The following is a 12,137-nucleotide window of genomic DNA, read 5'->3' as shown; positions in this document are numbered from 1 at the left end:
TAGAATTTTATTTCCGATTCCCTCAATTTGGTGCGATTTCATAAATCTGAGCACGTAAAATTTCAGTAGCTCTCAAGAAATGACACCGACATGGAACTCTTCCTAGATGAAAAGACATAATATGCAGACGCATTCACCAGCCTCACCAATAAATGACAACAATTGTGCAAATCACAACTAATCAACCTATTTGTTTGTATACGGTGTTGGCCGGGATTAAACTGTAAAATTTTTTGTAAAATTGCTTTTATAAAACTTGAAAATATAACCAATAAGCTGATCTCGATTGTATTTGCTCGATTACATTCGAGCAAATACAACCAATCTGCTTATTGGTTGTGTTTTTAAAGTTTTATAAAATCACATTTGCAAAACTTTTATAAAACTTGAAAAATACAACCAATAAGATCATCGGTTGCATTTGCTCGAATGTAACGAATTTGCTTATTGGTTGGATTTTTTAAGTTTTATAAAAGAGCTATTATCAAATTTTTATAGTGCGTATGTAATCCCGACCTTATTCAGTTTTCTCCTTCCCCTTCAGTTTCTTTTGCTTGTTTTTCTCGTTTTCCTTTCATTTTTATCAATGTTTTACACACACACGAGTATAAACACACAAAAGATGTACTTTCTAAAATACTAAATAATTGAGTAAAGACATTGGGATGGGTTTTTTGATCATGTATTTGCCATATTAAAATATACATCGAACTATAGAGAGTTAAGTTTTGTGGTGAAAAATTCGTTTTCTTATTGTGTATGTTCACATTAGGTTCTATGAGTCTACCAGGCCAGTATTATCAGTTAGTGATCCTGAACTGCTGAAAGACATTTTTATCAAGGATTTTCAGTTCTTTCCGAATCGACGAGTAGGTTGAATTTCTACAAAATCGATTACCGAATTTTTTCCCATCATAGCATATGGTAACGGAGAATAACCGTTGATTATTCCCCGTTGAAATTCCAATTCTTGCAAAAATGTATGTAGCATGTTTTTCAATCAATTTCAAAATTATTAACTTTATATGAATTTCAGGAGTTTACGTCAGCAGATAACATGTTGGACTGTATGGTGTCGAATATGAAAAATGAAGAATGGAAACGAGTGAGGACTATCATCACACCAGCTTTCTCATCAGGAAAAATCAAAAAGGTGAGGTCAATCAAAAAGAAGGTTGCTGGGTAAACTACAAATAGGAAACTTTTCTGTACTTGATATTGTTTAATTGAAGAATTGATTCAGTTCCAATTGAAGAATTGATTCAGTTCCAATTGAAGAATTGATTCAGTTCCAATTGAAGAATTGATTCAGTTCCAATTGAAGAATTGATTCAGTTCCAATTGAAGAATTGATTCAGTTCCAATTGAAGAATTGATTCAGTTCCAATTGAAGAATTGATTCAGTTCCAATTGAAGAATTGATTCAGTTCCAATTGAAGAATTGATTCAGTTCCAATTGAAGAATTGATTCAGTTCCAATTGAAGAATTGATTCAGTTCCAATTGAAGAATTGATTCAGTTCCAATTGAAGAATTGATTCAGTTCCAATTGAAGAATTGATTCAGTTCCAATTGAAGAATTGATTCAGTTCCAATTGAAGAATTGATTCAGTTCCAATTGAAGAATTGATTCAGTTCCAATTGAAGAATTGATTCAGTTCCAATTGAAGAATTGATTCAGTTAAATTAAAGAATCGATTCAGTTAAATTAAACACACAGAGAGCAACAGGCCTACAACGTTACAAATATTCAATCATTACACTTCACTCACAATTTGAAGTATAGATGGCAGCACTGAAATATCATACAAAACACTAGCTACACACTCAGACTGTTAGGTGCACTCACTTTGTTCCAGACTCTGCCACGAAGCTGGGCTGGAAGAGATCTCGACAACGGGATAAGAACGCCAGAGACCCTGGCGTTCATCATCATCAGTTAAATTAAACAATTTATCCAGTTCCAATTCGGAATCGCTCCAGTTGAATTAAAAAATTTATTCAGTTTCAATTCAGAATTTACTCAGTTTCAATTCAAAATTTACTCAGTTTCAATTCAGAATGGATCCAGTTCCAATTGAACAACTGACTCAATTCCAATTGAATAATTGATTCAGTTCCAATTGAAAAACAATTGATTTAGTTCCAATTGAAAAACAATTGATTTAGTCTGATTGGAGAATCGATTTAATTCAAGTAAAGAAATATCAATTTAGAAAACTCAATTATCCGCACGCGGGTAATCAAGTTCTGCAGAACATAATGTGCAATAAAAATGGTCAATATCAAGTAGATACGCAAACGTATCACTTTTTTTTTTCAGAAATAAATCAAAAATGGGAGAGCAGTAACAAAAATTCAAAGAGCCATTTAGTCAAGAATTTAGGAAATGCTTTTTAAGGTTTGAATACATGATCAATGTGAATCAAACGAGAGTTTATGAAGGCTTCTCAATAAGCCATTATAATTATTTTAATTTTTTAGGGTCTTTCGTATCAAGTTTTATGTAGCTGAAATGTTCAGTAACCATAATAGGAGGCAGATTATAACGACGGTGAAATGGAAGGGGAAAAAAATTAAATGATTAGAATATATCACACTAATAAGGGGAAAAAAAGTGGAATGAGAGGGAAAAAATATATATAAAGATAGACTTCTTTTTTTTGCAAGCAACAACAGCACAACCTTGAACATCATCAAATCAAGGCCATGTTGACAGCGTGAGTATCATCAAGGAAAAACAATTCAGAAAAGAAGCTGAAGAGTAACCAAAAACACATAATGAAAGAGAAACCTTTACACTAAGACAAAAATACATTTAGATATTTCAACATCCAACACAAGAAATTGTTCAATTAGCGGAAGAAAGTTAATTTGATAAAGGAAATATAGATTAAGAAAAATATTCGTGTCTTTTCATTTGTCTTCGTAGCTTGAAAAATGCATCAAAATAAACGTATGTCTCAATTTTAAATAACGAACAATATAGGCAATGATCAATCTAAAAAAATCGTAAATTTCACAAGGACTTGCTTTTATTATGGACAAATATTAATTGGTGACATAATAAAGGTAAGAGAACCCTCTCACGGTAAAAGATGACTAATCCGAGCAACTTAAGCATTAGTGAAGCGAATTCTCCAAGTTCTTCCCTTTTTTCCCCTCCAGTGCATTAACGTATAGTCAGTACAAAATCTTGATTCACCTTCAGATATATTGAAGAATTATTAGCATGCAAACTGAGCACCAAACTTGATCCGTAGAAAAAAATCGTTTAAAAAAAGTGTATGCATATGAATTTCTCTCGAAAATTTAATTACAGAATACTTCTAGGAATTTTACAAAATGTGGTGGAATTTATTCAGTTAATCTTATTTTTTATGCGAATATTCATGTAGCTTTATTTAATCGTGTTGACATGACGGAATGTACGGTATTTCTTAGTTTATCCGCCGAGACACTTATGTTTTGAAAAATCTAACTTTAAAGGCTTCCAGCACAAACTCCAAAGAATGGGAGGGGGGTGCATTGATTTTTGTTTTAAAAACACACGATTCCCAAGAAAATGACTATGAACTATATTGTAAAACATTAAAATTTAAAATAAGTAAATTATGTTAACGGTAAATAATAAATATTTTTTAAAGAAATATTTGTTTGTGGAATGCAAATAAACATTATTTAAATGAAAATTATAAATTTTTTTCCTAGAAAAATGTTGCATATACACTAATGCGACATTTACTTTCGTATTTAAATTACACTCATGTCCATAAATTAAGGATAATTCAGAATCACACTATCGAAATCGAAATCTAAAGTAAAAATTTCACCTGTAGAATTATCACACACATCTGCAAGAATGATATGCAAATTTCAGGAAGCCACCAGATGATGCCGATAGTACGTCACAATGACGAGAGTGTGAGAGGGAGGTATATAAGGAATGGTGGCAAAGAAGTGAAATTGTTCACAAGAGTTCTGTAAGGCGCTCAGTGCCATAAGCGAATAGTTATGACACAGAGGACGCATGTGGATGAGTTTTTACGTGGTAGAACTATCGGCCGCCTGGAATATGGGCGTACTCAGATGGAAGTATCCGAGGAACTTGGAATTGCCCAAAGTGTCATCTCTAGGCTTTGGCAACGATTCCAAGATAACGGAAATGTCAGTAGACGTTACAGTACAGGTCGCCCCCGAGTTACAACGCCGAATGAAGACCGGTATTTGGCAGTAACTGCCAAAAGAAGCAGAAGGAGCACAGCATCCGACCTGTCTCGTCAGCTATCTGCAGCCACGGGTACCACAGTTTCAAGGCAAACCGTTGTACAGACGTTTGGGAGATATTGGTCTATATGCTCGCAGGCCTGTCAGATGTGTTCCGCTCACGGCAACTCACTGTCGGCAGCGATTAGCCTGGAGTAGAGAACATGCAATTTGGACATCGTCACAGTGGGCTTGTGTGATGTTTTCCGACGAGTCCAGGTTTAGCTTGCAGTCTGATTCACGTCGGACTTTCATATGGAGAACGCTAGGTACCCGTTACCACCAAGACAACATCATTGAACGACACCGTTACGGTGGTGCAGCATTACTCGTTTGGGGTGGAATTATACTGGGTTCCAGAACAGATCTGCATGTTCAAACCGGAACCATGAAAGCCCAAATTTATCGGGACATCATTCTGGAACAACATGTACGTTTGTTTAGGGGTGCCATGGGCGCAGAATTTGTGTTTACGGATGACAACGCCCGTCCTCACCGAGCAAACATCGTAAACGAATGCCTTGAATCTGAGGATGTAACCCGTATGGAATGGCCATCATTCTCACCTGACTTGAATCCGATAGAGCATGTATGGGACATGCTTGGCCGACGAGTTGCAGCCCTTCAACCACCTCCTACATGTGTACCGGAACTTCGGAGAGCATGCGGGAATGTGCGTGTACGTGTAGTGCAACCTGACGTAAAGTTTGTTTCTGTGTAATGCTTGTTATGTGTAGTGCTGCCATCTGCCCCCAGTTGTACTAACTATGAGCGAAGTGTTATGGTTGAATGATTTACCGTTGTAGGACTGTTGCTCTCTGTGGCGAGACTTTTTAACGGGGAGATCGGCTCGCATTTGCGCCTTGAAGTTGGGAACCACAGAAAACCAACTTCAGCCGACCACCACTGTGGGGTTCGAACCCGGATCCTCGCATCACGAGTCCGGCACTATAACCACTCGACCACCACAGCGGCTATAAGTGTCAGATGGCTTAACCACAGTACTACACAGCTTGTTGTTTTTTTTTTAAACTGGGTTTACGTAGACTGTAAGGATATATGGAATATTGGGAACTAGCTTGACTCCCGTATTTGTACAGAAGTAGTGCGGTTGGTCATTGCAGTCTGTCAGGATAAGAGTGAGATATTTAGCTACGGAATACAAGGCACGTATTCAAACTGGATTTAGAAGGACCGTAAGGATACTTGGAACATTTGAAATTAGTTTGAGTTTTGTACTTGCACAGAAGTCGCGTTTCTTTGTCACTCCGGGATTCGAACCCGGGTCGTCAGGATGAGAGTCAGATATCTTAACCACTGGACTACACAGCATAGCTAGTAAGTTTTTGTAAAGGAGATATTTTTTACAATTGCTCCAGGGAGCAAAAATCGTAGTTTTTATAAATGGTATCATGCATACACCATCGTTTTTGTTCTTTATCTTTTGTTTAATAAATGGGCTTTATGAATAAGTAACGTTTGTTTTGTTTCTGAACCTTTATTTGCCGGAGCTGGCATTATCCTTAATTTATGGACATGAGTGTATTTCTGAGCTTATAGCTCAGTATTAATTTATTGTTTAGAATAAACTTCAATGTTTGTTGTTGCTTATAGAGCGTCCCATACTCCCGCCAATGTGAGAGTAATTTCAAGAAATGCACAGTAATCAATAGAAAATAAATAATATAAGATATTACTAGTTTTAAACCTCGCCACAATAATATTCGATATAATGATAAATCCTTCTACGGCGATATTATTTAAACTCTTGTTTGGAATTTCCCGTAGTCTAATGTTTAATATCATAATAATATCGAGACCTTCTCCCGATACAACGAGATCCTCTACTACGATAAATCCCTCCATAATGATATTTTTTTAAAGATATTTTGAAACCGCTACAACGATATTACAGTATTTACTTGTATATAACACTCAATATTATCTTTGATATGTCTAAATTCCTTGCAGTGTTTGTTCGATCAAGGGTGTTTAATAACCTCGGTAGTTTGCACGATCCACCCTCCGAAATTGTTAGTAAACTTATCAAGAAGCTACTTAAATACGGTAAACCACATTACAGCGTGGAACAGCCATCCGAATTTTATCAATCTTTATGTAACTTTTCGTTGCGAATGAATACTTATCAATGCATTTTTATGGTGCTATCAACAACTCCAATCCAGAAGAGATGCCAACAGCGGCATAAATTTAGTGGTGACAGAAGATGATGCCACCTCTCGATATAACGATAACCTCTCTACAGCGAGAGGTTTTTTTTTTGGTCCTCAGAGTATCGTTATATCGAGGTTTCACTGTATATGTTTAATACTCGTTTTATTTTTCTTCAAAGATGGTGTCCATAATATTAGATGCAGCAAATGTTTCATTGAAAAACTTTGAGAAACATGGCGAGGGGGGAAAACCTATTGATTGTAAAAAGTGAGTATTTATGTCTTTCGTGGGAAAATTAGATCGAGAAAATTTCCATTTCATTTTGAATTATTCCTGTGGCATCAAAAAATAAACTGTTTTCAAATCTTAATACTTTTTTATGCAGGATATTCGGGGCTTTCACGATGGACGTTATCGCACGATCAGCGTTTGGTACAGTAGTCGATTCTTACAATGACCCGGAAAATGTATTCATCAAGCATGCGAACATGGCTTTTCTGAAAGGAATATCACTCAGCATGGTTTTGTTTTGTAAGAAATGTAGATATTTTATCTTTAAAATTCTTTAGGAAATTCATAATTGCGTGAAATTTTTAAATTTTATTTTTCAAAATTTCAGTTCTTCTTCCTAAAGTATATAAACTTCTCAGACGAAATATTTTTCCGACTGAAGCCACAAATTTCTTCAGAGATGTCACGTTGGGAATCATCATGCAAAGAAGAGCCACTGGTCAGGTGATGTCACCTCTATATGTTTTTCTACATTTTTTAAAATAAAAATTTATTCTGCTGTTACAGCTAGTTTGATAATTTTTTCAAATTTATTGAAGTTTTTCTTTGGTTCATCATCAGAAACAAAACGATTTTCTACAACTTCTGATGGATGAGGCGGATGAAGTTCAAAGAGATAGAAATCCATTGACTGTGTGTGCTAACGAAGGAACCCTGGAAGACGACAGTGAGAAATCCATCAATGATCTCGGCCATGATCGAGAGAACAAGAATGTGTTTCAAGTCAATAAGGAATACAAAGGTTAATATGTGCATAATAAATAATTAGCTATGGTGTTGCAAATCATTTGAATCATACTGTGCATTGCCACATTACCGTACATGCACCTTTTTTTGAATTTCTTACGAATTGGTACATCATGTCGGAATGGGTGTTCTGAGTGTATGCGTGGCCTAACGTACTTATTGTTAGAAAGATAATCGCCCTCGCCCTGGTTATGGCGCTGCATGTCCATGAACCGAGAGTTTCTAGTTATCAGCGTGCGTGCGCTTGTATATTTTCACTCTCTTATAATTAAATAGCCTTATCTTGTCTTGGCCATCGACTTGTTCGCACCTCTCTCTTTAACATTTATGTTATCAGAATTGTATACTGTTACGATCTGTAGATGATAGGTGGCACAATTTGTTATGACTCTCAAAAATATCGAAATCTGTTGGCAAGAGCAGATGATACCGGTTTCGGTTTAGCGCAAGGACGTGCGATGGCGGAGAACGCGGAGGGTTGGCAAGAACATTGCAGAGGGTTCCGCCCAAAGCTGTATTAAAGATTAATCTTAAGCCGCTTTGGTTCTGCCCCTCTAGACAGTGGGACTATACTCGCCACAAATCTGGGAATATGAAACAGAAATTTGTGGAATATTCTTTTTCTCGAAGTTTCGACCAGAGCTATAAATAGTGAGACGATAGTAAGAGGAGAGATTCCAGATTAGAGAGATTTCGATGAAAAGTCAGTTGAGATTGAACTTTGCCAGAAAGTTGTTAGCTCTCTGATTAGCTTGTAAATACGTGTAAATTTCTGTTCTGTAAATAAATCTGTGTTTGTCCGTCGAACCACTTCTTGTTTTGCAAGTTTTCTGGAAATTATACTGAACAGTACGTTTTCGTGTTCTTACTGGTCTCTTGATATATCCTATTTTTCATGTTTTCAAGTAAAGATGTTAAAAGAATTGAATTTTCATAAACATTTGAAACATTCATTGCTGTTTTTCACTTGAATCGTACTCAGATGTGTATTTTCCACAGGATTATCCCGAGACGAACTGGTTGCGCAATGCGTGCTGTTCTTCTTGGCAGGTTATGAGACTACGGCTACTGCGCTTTCTTTTGCTGCTTATCTTTTGTCGGTGCATCCCGAATGCCAAGAAGTTCTGATTGGAGAAATCGATGACACACTCAGAAAAAACAAGGTACTGTATCCCAGTATGTACAGGGTACATCACTAACAGCACGCAATGCATTTTACTGAGAACCTTTGATCCTACAGTCATACTTCAATTAGAAAAGTATCCAAATAACTTGTAGAAGTTGGATGCATCATTTTCCTGTTGCTAGGGGTTGTAAAGTTCTTAAAATTAAAAAAAAAAATTTTTTTACATGGACACCCTGTGCCCAAAAACCCAATAAGAAAGTCGTTGCCCTATCTCTCTCTTGCTACTAATAAGAATAAATAAATAATTTGGGCAGAACACGTTTTACCGCATTTATCCTGTTTTTATCCCCAAGTTTCTCCAATTTTTGAATTCAAATATCTCTGTTTGTATTGCACTTACGTGGAATTGTTTTTTATTGGCATGACAAGAGACAGGGCAACAACTTCCTAATTGGTTTTGTCCGAACAAAAAGTTCATTTTTTTAATTTTAATTTTTAAACAACCTCTTGTAGCATGAATGAAGTATCTGTAATTGGAAGTATGCCTCGAGGATCAACGGTTCGCCAGTAAAATGCTGTGCATGCTGGTAAATATGCAACCTTTATATACAGGGTGTCCTGTAAGTGCTAGCATGGTCTTTATCTCATCAATCGTCCTTCGTAGAGGTACGATTACAATTTAAAAATGCTCAACAGGTGTTCAAAAATTACCCTGTAACAGTTTTGAGAATGAAAATACAGTGTGTAACAAAATATAAGATCTACATTTTTATATGGTCCCCCTGTGCTCTAACTTCCAATTAGAAATATGTTGCCCTGTCACTCCTGAGGCCAAAATTGTTTTTTTTTTTGGCAATATTATCAACAATATATCAAGTGCAATTTTCACAGAGATTCAAATTCGAAAAACGGAGGAAATTGGGAAGAACGCCGTTAAATGCGGATGAAACAGTTGTTCCACCTATAACAGGAAAGAACTTTCCTTGCTAATGCTAATGATAGCAAAACGTTGCCCTATTTTGCTAACTTGCAATCCACGTATCCCTCGAATGTGTGTGTGTGTGTGGGTTTTTACTTTCTTTCAAACTGGGTGTAACTACGGTCTATCGCTTCGACCAATATACTATTGAATGAGTTGTGTCGAATGTGTGCATGCTTACCTAACTTAACAGTGAGTATCTGGTGTTGTACGTGAACATTTAGCACTGCCATCTATTTTTAAAACGATGAGTGAAGTGTGACGATTGAATATTTTGAATATTTGTACATTGTCTTACTGCTCTCTGTGGCGAGACTCTTTAAATCGCATTCATGCCTTGAAGTCGAATATGTGAGTTGCAACCTTGGTTTTCATTGCAAAAAAATATTTCCTCCAATTTTTGTGGCAGAGTTCTAGGACACTCGGTAGAACTGCTAGCCACCAAACGAACAGGTTAATGATTATGTGGTTGGTGTTGAATCAGTTTGGAGTCCCAGGTTGGGAGTCCACAGGTTGGAGTCCCAGATGTCCAACTATCACTGTGATTATTGTTTTAATCGTTTTAAACGGCCTTGACGAGATATTTCGCCTCTTCAAGAGCCTGTTACACTGTATTAGCATTGACAAGCCTGCATGTTGTAAAGTCGTTTTCTCAATGAGACACTTTTCCCCTCTATTGTAGTTCTCCCCACTACTTTTCTCTTATTTTGCACGGGTTAAATCCAGTGGAAACTCGTCATAACCAAATTGCAAAATTGCGTAAAATTTAAACGTAATTTCTTATCATTTAAAAAATAAAAAAAAGAAATGAATTATATCATTTACGTTATTTTTTATGACAATGATGATAATGATAATGCGATGATTCTCTAATTTAATGCAGAATGAACTAACATACGAAGCAGTGCAGAACATGAAGTTTCTTGAAAATGTCGTATGGGAAACACTTAGAATATTTCCACCAGCAGTATCGTGAGTTTTTTCCTCGAACTAATATGAATGATAGCAGTTCTGGTAAAATTCATCTTGGAATATGATTTGCAATCGCAATTTTCATTACTTGCTCATTACAAATATTTTTTTACTTATATCATTTAGAACAGAAAGGAAAGCGGAGAAAGACTATGAGCTTGGTGAAACCGGAATAAAAATACCAAAAGGCATGATAGTTTCTGTGCCGATCTATCCCATTCACCATGATCCGGAATTTTACGAGGATCCAGATAAGTTCGACCCCAACAGGTTAGGATATTTTTCCAGTCTCCTGTCCAATAGGAAAAAAACCTGGCAAATTAACATAAGTTTTTAAAAAACAATTGGCAGCATTATGTCATTGATTTTCCTTTTTTTTTTCTCGTGGTAATTTAGGTTCACGCAACAGGAAAAAGACAGGAGGAATCCCTATTCATTCATACCGTTTGGTGCAGGACCGAGAAATTGCATCGGGATGAGATTCGCTCTGATTGAGATCAAGTTCTGCCTTGCGACGTTACTCAGCAAATTCCGATTGAAGAAGTGCCCGGAGACTAAGGTAAAAATTAAGGACCACGGATTCGTGATTTTACTTTTTTCTTTCGGCAGTGAGGTAACTCAGTTTCAACTCTTCGAATACAAGAACAAGATATTTCGGCTCAGAGTAGGTACAAGAAAAATTTGAGCTCCCCTCTCTCTTTCGAGAATCTTATTTGATAACCCCGTAGATGGGGAATAGATTCCCCCCCCCCCCACTTTACATCTCAGTGTTATTGTATTTTCTCCCTCGCTACGGTTTGACAAGTAAAAGAAAAACAATATGTTTTTTATATAAGAGGGAAGGCGGATAAGAAGGGGGGGGGGGGAACCTGCCACACTTTTTTTTTCCAACTCTTACGGACGAGATGTCCCGCCTAACTTGATGCCTCTTATTTCGACAATTCCGAAACATCTCGTCTCCTTGAGATCATCTTATTTCGGCAATGACGAGTTCAGATAGTGTGTTGTGGTTTTTCTTGGTCAAATATGATTTCCATCTCCTCCAACCTGTCAGATAAACTGCCAGTGGGCGGAGTCAACTTTTTTTCAAAGTTTGATAGCGAAAGGGAAGATACGGTGCTTTTTTTTCTTTCATTTCTTTCCCTCCGGGATAGTATAGGAATATGCGTACAGTTTAAACAATAGAAAACGACAGAGTATTGCTCTTTCTTGTTTTTTTATTTTACATTTTTCCCAAAGTTGGCGAGAACTATGAGCTGCATATGGGAAAAATATTCCTGAAAGAAGAAAACTCAGTTATAACAACATAAAAGAAAATTACTGTACCTCATCTAACATCTATCATGTTTTTATAATTTAGGTACCTCCAGAGTTTGTGAAAGGAACAACACAAGGTCTCCTCCAGCTGAAAAGTAACCTGCTTCGCATCGAACGGAGGGAAGATTCTGTCAGCTGAGACATTCATAATTGTCTAACAGCACCTAATCTATCTTATGACCGCACAAGTGTAGCAAAGGGTATTTTTAATTCTCAATGATTGTGATTCAAATTACATAATTAAATAAGTCTTTTTTTAAAATAA

The 12,137-nt window shown here is 36.4% G+C and overlaps 1 protein-coding gene across 1 annotated transcript in view; it reads left to right on the top strand.

Moving 5' to 3' along the window:
* LOC149081754 (uncharacterized) overlaps positions 1–12,137 on the top strand; it is a 42,578-nt gene extending 30,441 nt beyond the window's left edge. Inside the window, exons 18-28 of the mRNA XM_089235800.1 lie at positions 773–869; positions 1,037–1,153; positions 6,619–6,707; positions 6,826–6,971; positions 7,060–7,175; positions 7,293–7,473; positions 8,478–8,641; positions 10,467–10,555; positions 10,682–10,825; positions 10,952–11,114; positions 11,916–12,137. Of these exons, the coding sequence (XP_089091926.1) occupies positions 773–869; positions 1,037–1,153; positions 6,619–6,707; positions 6,826–6,971; positions 7,060–7,175; positions 7,293–7,473; positions 8,478–8,641; positions 10,467–10,555; positions 10,682–10,825; positions 10,952–11,114; positions 11,916–12,011 (1,402 nt within the window). The 3' untranslated portion in view covers positions 12,012–12,137. The remainder of the gene's footprint in view (positions 1–772; positions 870–1,036; positions 1,154–6,618; positions 6,708–6,825; positions 6,972–7,059; positions 7,176–7,292; positions 7,474–8,477; positions 8,642–10,466; positions 10,556–10,681; positions 10,826–10,951; positions 11,115–11,915) is intronic.

Source organism: Pholcus phalangioides, unplaced genomic scaffold, assembly GCF_987345545.1.
Source record: "Pholcus phalangioides strain wild (caught in Gottingen) unplaced genomic scaffold, Ppha-v1.0 ptg000009l_1, whole genome shotgun sequence".
In the NCBI taxonomy this organism is placed as follows: domain Eukaryota; kingdom Metazoa; phylum Arthropoda; class Arachnida; order Araneae; family Pholcidae; genus Pholcus; species Pholcus phalangioides.
This window is presented reverse-complemented; position numbering and strand designations above follow the sequence as displayed.